Source organism: Lampetra planeri, chromosome 7 (assembly GCF_965212315.1).
Source record: "Lampetra planeri chromosome 7, kcLamPlan1.2.h2, whole genome shotgun sequence".
NCBI classification, from domain to species: domain Eukaryota; kingdom Metazoa; phylum Chordata; class Hyperoartia; order Petromyzontiformes; family Petromyzontidae; genus Lampetra; species Lampetra planeri.
Genome location: NC_136113.1, coordinates 12,746,537 through 12,762,886, shown reverse-complemented (window position 1 = coordinate 12,762,886; position 16,350 = coordinate 12,746,537). Strand labels below are relative to the sequence as shown.

At 43.3% G+C, this 16,350-nt stretch overlaps 1 protein-coding gene across 1 annotated transcript in view; it reads right to left on the bottom strand.

The window, feature by feature from the left end:
* Positions 1 to 16,350, bottom strand: part of LOC144720153 (ryanodine receptor 2-like) — a 289,470-nt gene that overhangs the window by 262,867 nt on the left and 10,253 nt on the right. Inside the window, exons 3-4 of the mRNA XM_078596660.1 lie at positions 3,359 to 3,433; positions 440 to 518 (exon numbers count right to left, since the gene is read on the bottom strand). Of these exons, the coding sequence (XP_078452786.1) occupies positions 440 to 518; positions 3,359 to 3,433 (154 nt within the window). The remainder of the gene's footprint in view (positions 1 to 439; positions 519 to 3,358; positions 3,434 to 16,350) is intronic.

The following is a 16,350-nucleotide window of genomic DNA, read 5'->3' as shown; positions in this document are numbered from 1 at the left end:
CTACAGTGGATTCTTCATAGGGAATGTGAAATTTATTTATTCATGGCTGAGGCCTACTCACCGATGAACACAGATCTACACTCACTTGAGACACTTTTGAACGTGCCAACAATGACTACCGAGTCAGAAGGCAACATTAGCTGTCCTATAGAGAGATCGGCTCCTGTCATGAAAATATCAAATTTCCATCATTAGCTCAAGGCCGATGATACCAATGAGTCCCACCACATAGGTCATTTTAGCAAAGGAGGCACTTTTTGGGCTTTTGAGTCTTGTGTCTGGTGCAGTGGAAGCAGTTCAATGTGCTGTGGCATTGCACTGCAGAACAATGTAATGCACGGCAATGCCATGCACAAAGCAGTAGAGGATGGCGGTGTGGAGAAGTGTGCCGTGGTGTGGCGCCATGCAGCGCGGAGCGGTCTAGTATGGACCAGTTGACCTGTGGTATCTTCCTGAAGACCAACGTCAAAGGCCAGCTTGTCTGATGATGAGTGGGATGTCCGTAGGCAGCTCAGGTACTGAGCAGGTGCACATGAGATGAGAGAACACAACGCAAAGCAGAGGTTTCAAGACACAGGAGAAAATCATTGGAGGGCACAGCATTATTCGTCTTAACAGTTTATTACGTGAACGAACTGCGACAACAAACGAAGACCATGCGAAGACAAAGATCCCCTCTTGTCCTTGAAAGGCTGTTTGGGAGCACCTCTTAAGGCCAACGCTGCATGCATGGGTGGTGGGGCTAACACCCACACATTCCTGGCTGACTTTCCACCGTGCTGAAGTTAACACGCCACGCCAATAAACCATTGAGAAAATCTAGGGAAAGCCCAGGCAATGGTCCGATAACAGATGTGGGCATTGGCATGTACGTAATAATTTTCTGGTTACTGTAATAGGGGAACACAGCAGATTATGTTGAGGCCAACACATGTATTGCACCATTGCTTGCCCTCCCAGGCACTTGCAAACGCAGCACCTTTGGATTTAATAAAGTGAGGACAGTTCCTATTACATGTAGAAATTGCTTGTAACTTATTGAGTACAGAGGCCAAATTAAACGGCTGCAGACTTTGTCGAGGGAGGCGGCAATCGAGTCGCGACCACTCGGGCCAGAGTGAAAAATGAATTACGTGGCAGAACACGTCCTCCCATTAAGTGATTCAGTTGAAAACATTTACAATATCCAACTACACACACATATACGTACACACCTACGAATGCAATCAATATCACCATGATTCACCACTAAGAGGTGAAGACGTCACCTCAATGCCCATGCCAGACGTGACGCACACACTGTGTGCACACGAACGCAGTGTCGCACATTAATCCTGGCAACAGAGTCATACAATTTAAGCACTTGAATTACAAAGTCTGGACATCGGTCAGAAGATGTCTATAATTTATGTGAATTGGTCATAGGTTTTATTTTGCATTAAGGCAGTTGAAATGAAATTACCTCCTGTTAATAAAGCTGCCACTCAAAAGAACTTGAGATCCCGATTCTCTCTGTAATGAGCCAAACTAATTAGCATTCTGTTCTGAGAGCTGTAAGTAGTGGATGGACCTCCTAATGAGCTGCCTGGTGGTTGCTGTCGTTTATATCGGGCTGCATTCTTCTCCTTGTGTACATTATTACCGTAGTCTCCAGATTTTAAGATGCTCGTGAAAGTAAGATGCACCCTAAACTTGTGCGCGATGCCAATAAAGTTATACAAAACTGGTAACCTGAAGAAAATAATAATAATAGATCACGACTTTCGGTAAAGTCACCTACGTGAGTTTACCGAAAGAACCAAAGAGTATGGATTCCTGCAGTCACGAAAGCTTAAAATCAAGTTTGGTAACCTGAAAGCTAATGCATTGAAAACCAAAAAAATAAGCTAAGCCTCCTTCACATATTTAGTCTCTGCGCATACGAAAAAAAATGGGAGCATTTTTACACAACCCATTGACCGCAGGGCGTTCTGGCAGCAGTGGTTCAACATAAGCAACTTCTAGTCAGGTTTCAAACATTCTACATTTCATCAGTAGTAAGGCTTGCTTCGACCGATGCCGGTGAGGCCTGCCCTGCTTATGCTTGAAAATCCAGGAGAACAGAGTACGTCTTATAACTACGAGAATGCGGTGTATGCAATGCACGTGAGCAATACATCAGAGGGCCTTACGAGCCTAGGGTTAATGTGGCCCCTGCGTCAGCATTTGTAATTAGCCGACGAGGTGGGGAAGACGCCCAATTGATTTATTTAATCTTGGGGAATAACCACACCTCCCCCCCCCCCTCAAACATAAACAATGCACAAATAGAAATTTACGACAAAAAAAATGCCTTTTGAATTGCACGTTAGTTCGCGCATACTGTACTCGTTATTGCGAATTAGCCGGCTCCACACATCACCATTAGAGATGCCATCGGACAAAACTAACCTTAAATTGAGACAAATCAAAACCTGCTCATATCACACGCAACCCGTATAGGCTCCCCCGGCAGCATGCTCCCCGAATGACAAGACGCTAGACTCTGGATGGGAACACCTGACAGTCACGTATTGAAATGAGAGAGTGTGTGACTGCACATATACTGTAACTACATAAGTGTCGATGATTTTTATAATGCAAAAAATTCCTGCTCAAAGACACGGAGCCAGATTTCCCCAACATAGGCTCAGGTTTTTGTTTAAATTTAGGTCTATGACTCCGTTAAATCGCATGCCATTTCATACTAGAAATATTTTCATTTCTGTTATATTTCACTTAGGATGTATCGTTTGTATGAATGTATTGCTTCTCTAGTGGTAAACGCACACAAACTGAAAGTAACTGATTCTTACATGCATGAACAACTGCATACCGTACATAATCTGTGTACGAATCAACAGATTTCCTTTTGTTCAACGACGGAATAATGAATCGTGATCTTCCTCTCAATTCTCAATTGAGATTATATCCAGCAGCAATCATCGCTACCCCCTCCCTACTGGCAGCTGTGACTGGGAGTGGCCTTTCTAATGTTGCAGGCGAGATTGCGATACAGGTCGATTGTCGCGTGTAAAGCGCTCTGAGTGAGATGCCCTTGATGGAAAGGGCCCTCTTTAAAAAAACAAACCATTATTGTGATTCCTTAAACAATGACGATTTGAAAAAGCACGTAGATTGCGGATGCTCGACGCAAGCTGTTCCCGCACCTCCGATTAGCGCAGTTGGCTACGTATGGTGCGAAAGAAGTTCAACATACATGCGGCGACGCGGAAAACAGCAGCTTCCAGGATTCTGTGATTGGCGGAGCTGGTTGGAGGCACGTTCTCCCATGAAGACACGAAGTATGCAGTGTGTGGGGGGGGGGCGGGGGACTCACCATTCCGCTGTGGGCATGCCGGAGGATGATGGCGTGACCGTAGAGCAGCGTGCGGTGGCCACCACCCAGGGCCGTCTGGACGGGCGTCGTGGCGATGCACAAACGCGGCACGCGCGGACACACGCGGGCACACGCACACAAACACACAGGATCATAATTCCACACAAGTACACAATCACGCGAGCACCCCCGTATGAGCGGGAACACATTTACGCGCAGGTACACAGAGCAGGTGCACACACACGCATACATGCACACAAACAGAGAATCACACAAAAACAGCTCATTTAGAAAGTCATCAGCAAACGAGCGCTTTGATTCAGACAAGCTTTCAGGGAATCCCACCTGCCCTTAGTTTTAAAGGAAAGAACACTCACGTCATTATCGCGATAGTTTGGTGCGGTGAAAGCCGGGACGAATAACCAGCACCATGGGAGGGTCAGTCAACATAGATTGGCGGTATTCCCATCAACATGCAATTCCAGGGTCTACATTGACCGTGGTGTCACAACACAGGCTGAAAACACTTTAAAGGTAAAAAAAATGTTCAGCCCCTTCTGTCAATCTACCGTTAGATTTTAAGGCATTCCCAAATCGTGTCAGTCAAAGAGATTTGTTTGCCCATACGGTATCATGCTGGGCTGTGCGTGGCGGTGAAGGGAATGAAGTCCAAGACCTGTACAGATATTGTGTGCTACTCGTCTCAACCCTGGCCAGGAACCAAACTCGGGGTGCAGGGTTCATAGCACAGTGTGCCGACCACCGCACCACCGTTCCATCCCCTTTACTTGACCAATACAGGACTTTACCACAGTGGTAAATTAAAACAACACTGGCTCGTAACAGACAAACCATATTTACATGAAAAAGCCAATTTCCCGATAACAGTATAACTCAGGAAGAGCTACTGAAAAAATATAATTTGCTACTTTTTTTTTAAGTCCGAAGACCGCATTTGTTTATGAAGATGTTAGTAAAGTGTTTTAACTCTTAACTGGTTGTTTAATCAGATTCAAATAATGGCGTTAGAAGCAAAGTGCCATGTGCAATATTAATTTCCACACTTTTGGTTGTACACAACCTGAACACTGATCGATGCACTGAAATTTCACTTGGTGCAGATTGCGTAACACTGCAACACGGGACCCCCGCTCCAACATAATCATGCGTGGTGTTTACAAGGCATGCCGAGGGTAATATTGGCATGTGCAGAGTCAAATATTTCTTGAATTAGCCACAGTGAGTTAGTAGCAGGTCATGTCACCTGACCTGCTTCGACAAGTCAGGAGACCCACAATGCAACTGTAGAGTACCAACCACAGCCTTAGGACAACACAAACGCCACGTCGCATGTCACCTCTGACACGACGAGCAGTTCAACGCCTTTCACACACCGCCGTCGAAAAGTATGTTCTGTCTGTGAATTTTTGCTCGTTTGGTTTCTTGCAATGATTGTTTTCTTACCTTCATCATGAATTTCTGTTAGCGAAGCAAAACACAAAGTGAAGAGAGCGACTTAGACATCTCACATGAAACGAATTAAACAACACAAGGGTTTCATTTCGATTTAAAGCTTTTGTAACTGCAGGGATTCATCTTCTTGGTTCTTTCGGTAAAGTCACGTAGAAGGGTTGGCCTGTGCGCACTCGGGGTTGAAACGTTGTCACGCAAAACAAATGCACTCTACAAATGATGCAGCCGCTTAATGTGTAATTCAATAAGTATTATTATTAAACATACACATCTGCGTGTTGAAACAAACAAAAAATGGTTGCACGTGTGGCCGCGAACGCGCACGTTTAACGAGTTTCTAAGCGCAAGAGAAGTGCGCGTTAACAGCCTCGGCCTCGACTCATATCACAGCCCAACACTTTCTCAGCTGTGGCTTCTCCACGCAGAGCCGGCTAAGCCTTCACGAGGGGGTGGGTCCTATGAGACATCTTCTTTACCAGTGGCAAAATATAGTAGTAGGTTTTTACCCTTTCAACTGGTACAAAAACTGATACCTTTATACAAGGCATCATATTTGCAATAACCACAACACAAGCAGTCAAAATGCAAACAAAAAGAAACAACTCTAATGATGATAATGATGTGCACTGCCCTTGAAGTTGATTGGTCCACACCTGAGACAGCTTTTCTTAGAGCCTAGTCTCCATTGGTGTTGGACCAGATGACGCCAAAAGGCGCACAACTCAAAGACAGCGCACTATCAGAGTATTAAAAGCTCGGGGTAAGCATTTACACTATGATACATCTTTACCAGTGGCAAAATATAGTAGGGGGTGGATCATTCGTTGCCTGCACCATACACAGCCATTGCCTATAGAAGTGTCAGTCTTTCACCACGCCGTGCCCTCGCTATGCAGCCCTTCTCATCAGGGTTGCAATCCCTTAAACTGCACACACAGGTGCTGCCTGTGACAGCATCTGTAGTCAGTCACGTGAAACTTGCAAAAAAAATAGATCTGCCTTGTTAGCAGTTTGACATACATTGAAGGCAAACCCAAGAAACAAAGACATTTTGACATATTTTTACAAATGTCAGATTTTACATTTATATAGGTTTTTCATGTATACAGCATATATAATTCCTGTTATAGTTTCCTGTTATATATGCTTCAAAATGGATCACGTTTCAGTTAAGACTGGAGCAATTCATTGCGTAGTCAGACAGGGCACCTACCACATTTCAGCTGTATGGCACATGCAACTATGAAAGGTAAAAGTCCAATTCATATCCTAACTGCAACTAACTACTCCTGTAGAGTCTATTAAATTGGACACTCGCTCTTCCACTGACAATAAGTCAAACACTGGGTTCCGTTGACGTAAATAATGTTCTAAATAGTTTTGACATAGTCATTTGTGCAGTGCAGTGCCGGCCGGCTGTACATGACCAAAGCGCTGTGGCCAAAACAACGCGTACCCTACAGACATCGAAACGCCGTACTCTGAAGAACTCATTCATCCACGAGAACAATCTGTGGATAAAAACTGTGGTGCATCCAATGTCAATATTCACCGTGGTCACATCTCTGCTGATGATCACTTTTAAGTTTATTTTGTGCAACCAGGTGATAACTCAAGCACACAGCATAGTCTAATTTGCGAGAGTGACCTGGCGAATTTGTCTACCAGTCGGCGGCAATTATTGATATGTATAATCCCAATTGAGTAATTTGAGGTTCATTTTCGAATTTGCCAGATTTGGACTCTGTCGCCGGCATGCAATGGGCGACTCTTGCAAAGAATGTCAGGGGATTATTTGACATCCACTGTGAAGCAGATGGCACATATAGCTATCGTTATTACCCTCACGCTAATAACCAGGGCAGCCACTGGATTCGAACCGTTAACCCCTGCAAGAAGCGGCGACCGTGCTATGGCGAGGCCATGTCAACTGCCCTTTAATGTCGGCATAGGCAACACATTGAAGACACTGCACATGTGCATTCACAACTTCAATACATAGAGCTACCATTGGGCATACTCTTTGGTTCTTTCGGTAAAGTCACGTAGGTGAAAATAAAAAATAAGAATAAAAATAAAGAATAAAATAGAAATAACTAAATTTAATCACGACGTTTCGGAAGCAACAAAAGCTTTCCGTCATCAGGTGGGACAACCACAGCAAAAAACTAAATTACTGTACCATTGGGCATTTAGATTTAACAATGGCGCACGTATATCTCCTACATATATCATGGGTGTCAGCTTCATCCAGTTAATATGGAGGCAGCTTTAATCAACTTTCTTGCCATGCAATATTCAATGATCCACTGGGAATGCAAGACAATTACGTATGGCTCTCGGTGGTACTGTAGCAATGAGACTTTAAAAAAAACGAGGTCCCCGTTACAAACTGAAAAATCCAATGTGTGCGTGAAGGGACCAGAAAAATATGGCATCTGATCGTTATAGTTCAATACTAAAATGTACACACCATATGTGCTCGCGTTCACTGCATATGTAACACACAGTACTTATTGGAGATGACAATGGTTGAGACAGAAAGATACATGGATATAATGAAGTCCCTAATGTATGATATAAATGTTTTGGTGATACTGCATTGGCAGTAGTGCTCAAGCACACATCACAAGAAACTCAACATGATTGTCAAGAACATTGTGGCCCTAACAGGAAAAAAATATATAATCAGTGACATTTCAGGCCATGACCCTTTTTCAATGCCATTAAACACAAATGTTTGGAGTCTTTCATACAATATATGATATACGGTGGTTATTTTAAATCAAGGCTTTAGACCTCTTTTATAATTTAGCCCTCTGATTTTATTCTGGCATATTATGATTATTTTACTATTTTATTCATATTTCATTCTTTTTATGGACTGTTATTTTTTTACGACGATTTTTAAAACATTTGTCTTTGCGAACGCTTGCTTTATTTCAACTCACGAAAAGTAGCTTTGAACCTCGTGGTATGAAAGGCGCTCGATAAATAAAGATTATTATTTACTACCCATTAATGTGGTAAGATAAATATTAAATGACATCAAAAGGGTTGTCTAGTGAAAATGTAAAGTAGCATTTGCATTTCCTACACATTACTACATTGCAGTCTCAAAACTCTGATTGCAGATCAATGTCCGTAGATAAAATGTCTAAATATAAAACCGTCTATGCACTGTCATGATCATTTATATCCCCTTATTAATCACCTGCTGGAAGAAGGCCTCCTAGTGCCATTCCCATCATGGTGGGTAGTTTGACCATACTTCACCACACTGGTGAGTGTGGATTGTAAAGAAGGCGATCCATGACTGGCTCAAATATCACTCGCCACTTGTGGTGAATCAGACTCCAGCCACCAGATATGTAGGACAGTGTGTGTTTACCATTTAGTCACCAATCCTCTTAGCGTACACGATGAACCTGAGTGAAAAACAATGGGGTCGTAAGCCAATTATCACTCTGGGGTTGGATAAAAATACGTACCACTTTGCCGGTACACCACGGAGGTTTTCCTACGGGAAGACTGACTCGCACCAGGGATGTCGCGAAGGGGGTTTCGGGCTGGGCCTTGCAACACCAAATGTCCCTTTGGCCTAACCCAAGTTCACTCTCCATAGTGGTGTATCACTATTACGGTGGCCCCCTCCACAAAACCCCTCTACTGCCCCCCCCGCACTCCTGCCTCCCGTCCCACTCCCCCATCCGAGAGCTGCTGGTGCTGGACTGAGCTCATAAACCATTTCCACCCACTGGTTAAGGGAAGCCACAGTCGATGTGCAAAGCTCAAGTCTCGTTTTCACATGGGACACGCGATTTAGAAATGCAGCATCATCAAATGAGCACAAGATACATGTCAAAGATACAAGTATGCATGTGTGTATACGGTGGAAGCTGGATATGAAGACAGTTCTGATATAAGTAACACAGACTGCACTGGACGGGTGGAGAGAAGGCGACGGGTATCTTCCGATACAAGCACAGGACTTTGAATATATAAGTATGCATGGTACTGTTCCCAAGGGATGTGCTTATATCCATATTGTACTGTATATACATTTTAGTATGCACACAGTGTTTTTTCCCTCAAAATATGATGAATGCGTGCTATATTACTTTATATATTATTAATGTATACTGCAATGTATGTGGTGTGCATGCACATCACATTTGTTCCACAATAAATGCAGGCAGATGTAATTTGTCTTGTGCTGCACATGTTCTGGCGTTCCATATTTTAGCGTATTTCTTCTCTGAGCAATCACCTTCTTCTGACCAAGAGTGATGTCCTATATTTAGAGAGGCCATTAATCGGCCATGGGGGCTAGCTAGCAAAGCCTGAGATATTACCACAATATACAGCTACAGGGGGATAGGCTAACACTGGAACCAGTGGCAATTGCCCAACAAATACTGCCCACTGAGCCAAGGTTTCAATGATATTACTTAAATAGACAAGATAAGATAACAACCCCCTGTATATCCTTAATAGACCTTTGGGGCCTGTGGTGTTCACGAGCACCTTTGAAGGCCAGCACAGCAACCAGTACTCTTCCTTGGAATAAATATTGTCCTCAGTTCAAGAACTAACCTTTTTGGTGTACACTGCTTCAAGATGTGCACAATATTCATGCATGTTCCTGACAAATATCCGACAGAAAAAAATGCTGCTATTTTTAGCCGATTTGGATTATTTTCCATCTAAATTCAGGTCCCACATGCCCAGAAAGTGTGCAAGGCTTACTTTGTGTGTGGGCAGAAATAGATTTTCAATTGATTATCGGCGATATTTTTTTTCCTACAAAATTTGACGATTGTTATTCCAGTCAATAATATATATTTTCGGCGAAAACTAAACAATTGGGCATTCTGTTCATAACATATATGGCACTGCTATATTATCAACAAATGTATAACGTCCCACATGGTTAAATCTAAAATCTTTACAGACGGTGTACTGCATAGATTTAGTGAAATTCTAGTGGTTTAAACTGTAGCCGATTGATATGAGTTGCTAAAGAAACAAAGAGGAATATCGAAGTCTGAGGATGACTTCAATAAAAATCGCACAAAAAAACCCAATTTTTCACGGGATCATTCTAAGACGAACACTTCAAATGTTGTGAGATGCCAATCACTGGCAAAGCACTGTGTAATTCACAGCGACATTAAACAATTCAAATGCGAATCAAAGATTGGCCAGGGTGGAGCAACACGGCTCTTTCTGTGACCCCCCCCCCCCCCTGCTTTAACCTGAACTCCAGCCCCCTGAGATTAAGTTTAGAGACAAAGTGGCTCCATGTGCCAGGGCTAAAATGTAGCCATTTATAGAATCGGTAAAAGTATATATATTTTTAAATATAAATTGATAAGAACGCCCAGTTCATTATGTGCCGTGTTACAGTATGCGTCCTGGACCCGTGAATGTCTACAACAGAAAGAAGCCTGGCAATTAGGGGAGAGTTGCAAAGTTCTGTGAAAACAGTAATTGTGTGGGGGGGAAAAAACAAGATTAAAAATAAAGTACGAGTGGCTGACATGCCCAACACGTTCACTTCATCATCGTGACTTTAAATTGGTAGGTTTCTTCTGCCGAATTTATTATAGACTAAAATGAAGAGCTGAGGCCTATAATGAACAGGACACTATTTTCATCCCTTCATTCCAGAAATAGCATGCTGCACTATAAAAGGCTCCCAAGTATGGGCTGCCACAACTACAAATGATTAATCTTCAATGACAATTGTTTTTTTTGTTGCAGCTACTTTTCCGACCATATGTCTGGAATGTACAATCACGTAAGGGTCGAGTAAAATGCCTCACTTTAGTTTTCGATTTAAAGCTTTCGTGACTGCGGGGATTCATCTTCTTGGTTCTTTCGGTAAAGTCACGTAGAATGGAAATAATAAAATAATAAAAATAAAACATAATAAAATAATTCTCACGACGTTTCGGCCACAACGCAAGCAGCTGTCCTCAGGTGAAGAATTAAACACCACCAAGCTTGGAGCGTATATTTAAGATGCCGCGACTCTAAGCTTAAATATACGCTCCAAGCTTGGTGGTGTTTCATTCTTCACCTGATGATGGCTGCTTGCGTTGTGGCCGAAACGTCGTGAGAATTATTTTATTATGTTTTATTTTTATTATTTTATTATTTCCATTCTACGTGACTTTACCGAAAGAACTAAGAAGATGCCTCACTTTAGTTTGCAGCTCGTTGTATATCCATTGCTGGATATAGGCCTGCTAACACTGTCAGTGACAGTACGTTTACATATATTTTTTTTATCATACTTCACCCCACGGTCAGTGCGAATTGTTGAGGAATGGATCCAGGATCAGGTCAGATGTCACTTGCTGCTTACGTGAGCCATGGCCGGGAATCAAACTCGTACCATCAGTTTATTCTAGATTTGAAGCTTTCGTGACTGCAATGATTCATACTCTTAGGTTTTTTTCGGTAAAGTCACGTAGGTAAAAAACATTAAAAAGTAAAATAAAATAAAAATCACGACGTTTCGGAGGCAACACAAGCTTCCGTCTTCAGGTGGTACCGTCACAACCACGACAGCTGTTTTTTACCTACGTGACTTTACTGAAAAAACCTAAGAGTATCGTACCATCAGGTTCATAGCACTGGGTGCCAACCACTGCACCGCTAATTCGGCCCCCCCCACCCCTCCCCCTGACATTGCCTGAATATACAGCCTATTCACTATACAGACTGTGGAAATAATATCACCAAATATTACGTAAAAATCTAAATTTTTGGCCTTTTTCTTCACGAAAACGGACATCTGCTCATCGAATTCAATATTCATAGCTTAGATGCTGTGTACAGTGAGCAACCCTCAGTTGAACGAGGAAACAGTTTAAAGATTTGACGTTGCAAGTTAAAGCAAACAATATCTAATGTAAGTGAAACAGTAGGTGGAAATTAATGGAGCAACAAACACATCGCATTGACGTGAAACGTGACGCAGTAGAGCTTGTTAACATTGCTCATATACAGTAGAACCCCTCTTAACGACCAAAGTGTAGTATATAGTAGTGTAGTGTATAGTGTAGTGTATAGTAGTGTAGTGTATAGTAGTGTAGAGTAGAACCCCTCTTAACGACCACCACTGTTAACGAAGAATCGTTGAACGACGGGCCTCCATAGAGCCCAATGTGTAGTGTATCGTGTAGTGTATAGTGTAGTGTATAGTAGTGTAGAGTATAGTGTAGTGTATAATAGTGTAGTGTATAGTAGTGTAGAGTAGAACCCCTCTTAATGACCACCCCTGTTAACGACTCATCGCCTAACGACGGACCTCCATAGAGCCCAATATGTTCACTTGCCGATCATTCCCCCTGTTAACCACGGACTGTTGAAGGTACAGTAAATATTAAACAATGCATTGATAACCATGTACCTCTTAATATTACGTGTTTCTAATGTTGTTAGTATCTTTATGTCTTAACACCCATTGTTTAAATACTATAAAGTCGGTTTTTTGGGTCAAAAAGGGTAACATTCGATGCTATCGGAACGAATTAAGCCTTGAACATGTATTTCCTATACTCGCTTAACGACCGGTTTCGCGGAACCACTTGCCCTCTATAAAATGAATCTCTTCCGCAGCCCTTCGCCAACACGCTGGGTGCCCGGGGCTGTGTGAGATGTCCAAACGTTGTTCGTTCATCTCTCTCGTGAAACGATGCCGACCGCGGACGGGTGTGAAAAACAAATTGTGGGGGCCTTTTCGATTGAAAAGAAATGGAGACGTTACAGTGATAATAACTGGAGTGAGAAAACATGTGGTCAAGACACATTTCTAATGGAACAATTTCTAACAGAACAATTTGCTTCAAAGCAATTTATCATGGATCAATAATCCAGAGCAGCAGGCTTTGAATGACAAGGTCACTCACATTCAAATTCCAGTCAGAGGCCACTCAGCCCATCATCACTCCCTCTGGGTTGGTAAATTACGCACTTTCCAGTCAGCATCACATTTTAATATGGCAAGGCTTAACGATAGACAAGGCCTGTCATAGGAATGTGGAATTTCCACTTACTGACTTACAACGTTTAACAGAGATGAACACCACCAGGCTCAAATCAGTGACTTTATTCACTTTGCAGATGTTTAAAGAGAGTAATTAAGGTCATGATATTTAATTCATTAACCAGATAAGAAGCAGGCATTGTTGTACTTGATACAATTGCCTTTGAACACGAGATATAGCTCAACGATATTGAACAACACCCACTCTTATGTTAAACTGTATCATTGGACAGCCCAGATGCATCTGATATGCAGCTAAGCCATGGATGCATAAATATAAAGATGCCGTATAAATCCATACTGTATTCTGAAATAAAGTAATCAAACTTGTGGAGCAGCAGAGCCACGTGGAGTGATCTCCCATCGTGCGACGCAGAGGTTCATGAGATGGGGGCTGAGAGAGGTCTCCCAATGAGAGGCATCTTCCCCAAGTGTCCAAATAAATGGAAACGTATGAAGTCTAAGAGCACTTACCTGCTTCTAAATCAAGTGTCCGCCCATTTCAAATTAAAACATTTATAATGTATATAGACCACAGAGAGATATACATCTATATTTATGGTGAGATGACACACATTTGTGACGATGGAGTGGGGGGGGGGGCAGTGGTTTAGTTATCAGGAGTGAGGCAAGATGGTCTACTCATATCATTACAGTGCATCATTGCCATCACCGCAGAAACGCACACGCTGTGGCTCAGACTGCTCTTGAGTGACTGCGTGCACATCAGTCAGCGAACGTGTGGGAGGGGGGTGTGGAAGGAGGAGGGGGGGGGCATGTGATGGTCAGGGCTTGCAAGGGTGACACAGGGGGGGGGGGGGGTGGTTGGGGGGCTCGTAAGAGGAAACGTGGCGGAGAAGAAGGCATCCCACCTACCCATTTCTCCATGTCAACCGGCTAGCAAAGGGGGGGGGAAGGCAAAACACAGGAGTCAGCGGTGGGTCGCTGAGCTTTGTCATCACTCACACGAGGGTTGGATTAACAAGACACGTCCGCCTGCGCCATTGACAACGACAACACAAACGCACAGGTAATGAGACTGTGAATGCAGGCGACTATAAGTTCTGGACTACCCGTACCATCGTTACACAGTGTGGGGGTTTACACTGAGTGGTTAAACAACGTTGAAAATGACATCTCATTGATGTTGATACACACAAACAGAAGCGCCGTTGTATGGGGTAAACGGTATTTACGGTGAGGTGCGTCCGTTTGACCAAACTGGTGGCACTTACCTGTCCAGCCCACTTATCAGTTGCCATGGCATGATCGCAAACACACAGAGGCCATCCTATGCAAATACTGATCTTCGATTATTAGGCTGCCTATATGTCACATGTTACAGAGAAGCAATCCATGGTACACTCGTAAACAGTACTTCTAATACCATCTCTTCCCCAATCACCGCTATTCCAAAAGCCCTAGATAAGTGATGGTAACAAAATATTGCCCAACCATGGTAAGTGTCAAGCTGTAACATCAAGTACTTGCTTAACCATTAATATATATATACATTCTTCCATATAACAAATATTTGCGATAAGTCAATGCATTTTATTGGGCCACAGAAACTATATTGCAGTAGGTAGGAGTCAAATAAGATGGAAATTAGGTACACACAAACAGCAGTGGAAACATAGGTTGAGAAATGTTAAGAAATCACCGTTCCCAGTGTCTCTGATGCGAATACACCTCATCATCACTCTATTCCTGATCCTTCTCAGCTGTCGTACAGTAATGCACCTGGCCTCCAAGATTTACTATTACAGTTATCAAACTACCAGGCCTCTGGTCTTTTCTTTGGTATCTGGCAGCACGGCAGAAGTCGCAACTGGGTACCCGATACCCGTACCCTACCCGATACCCGGCTACCCGTACCCGGCCGGGTACGGGTACCCGTTTTTGACCCTGGTGCGGCCGGGTACGGATACGGGTAGGTCGTGAGTCACTGGTGAGTAACTGTTTGTTACTCATTTCCCAACGTCTTGTCTCTTCTCACAATTCAAGTTCCAAGAATCAACCCACCCGCGCCTGCAACATGGCTTCATCCCAGAGGTCGCAATCAAGTACCCGATACCCGTACCCTACCTGTACCCGGCCGGGTACGGGTAGGGTACGGGTACCCATTTGCGACCCTGGTGCGGCCGGGTACGGGTACGGGTAAGGAATCAAAACCCGTTTGCGACCTCTGCGGCACGGTTCCCAGAATCCAATGCCGTCTCATGGATGTGCCCTCCATCCTGCAGACATGTCTGAACCATAGAAACCTCGTCTCACTGATGAGGTGTACGGAACTCAATAGCATATTATTGTACTTTGCTGCAATTTTGTAATTCGGATTTCCAAGTTATTTACTTTATCCTGCCACGAAATGCAAATCAGCCTCTGAATGCACCTACATACAGAGAGGCCAGGTACTTGCAGTTGCTTTGTAAAAGTCCAGAGATTATTTCATCTGATCAAAATGTCCTTTTCATAATGATATCCCGTGCTGCACAGTTGGCAAGTGCATTAGACACACACTGAGTAAAATGCACAACTACACTGACAAGGTGATAGTAACGAAAGTGTAATGTGCCTGACATGACCACCAGGAGAGGCTTGCGCTTTGGCTTCACGATAAGACATTGTGCTGTTATTTCTATACATGTGAGCATGCACACGCACAACCACACTGGAGCCAACGCAGGCACTCAATCATATATAAAAAAAAAACCTGAATTGCAATCCTACACTATCTTCCTGTGCATGGTGGAAGAATTCCAAATTTACAAGCATCTTCCAGACCTTAATGCGCACGGTGACAATTTTTTTTTATTCAGACAATTAGGCCTAAATTCTTTTCAGTGCATGACTGGTACTAAAACAACTCACTGGGATGGATGGATCGACAGACATACGTACAATCAGACTAGCAGACATACGTAAATATTTGCTGACAGAGAGAGAGCGAACCCTATCTCCTAATGTGAGCTATTTCTAAAGTTCCATAATTTTTAATGTGCCATGAATAGTTGATAACGCATACATAGGGATGTGCCAAGTACACTTATAACAGAGATGTACAGTGGACCACTGCCCGGTCTCTAAGCCACCACCCACTGTGTTTTCATCCCTGCCTTTGCTGCCGCTTATATTTCACCGACCAGAGGTCATGGTGGGCCTTGACCTTCAGAGCTTGTTAGTAACGCAACAATTTGTGGGGTCACCTTCCAGAGAGTCAGTGCACAGACACGGGGAGGTCTGCACTCCACGGGACCCTATTTTACAGGCCTGACATCCCTTTGTGGCCAAAGTACTACTGTGCTCCTTAAAAACGTCTGATGCATGTAAATGTCGATTTAAAGAAGGCTCCACATATAAACTTTGACAAACGATTGACTGGGTCACTTGAGGTTCACGTTGACATGAAGATGAGGTTCAGATGGAAGATTATTGTCTGCTTTGTACGGGACCATAA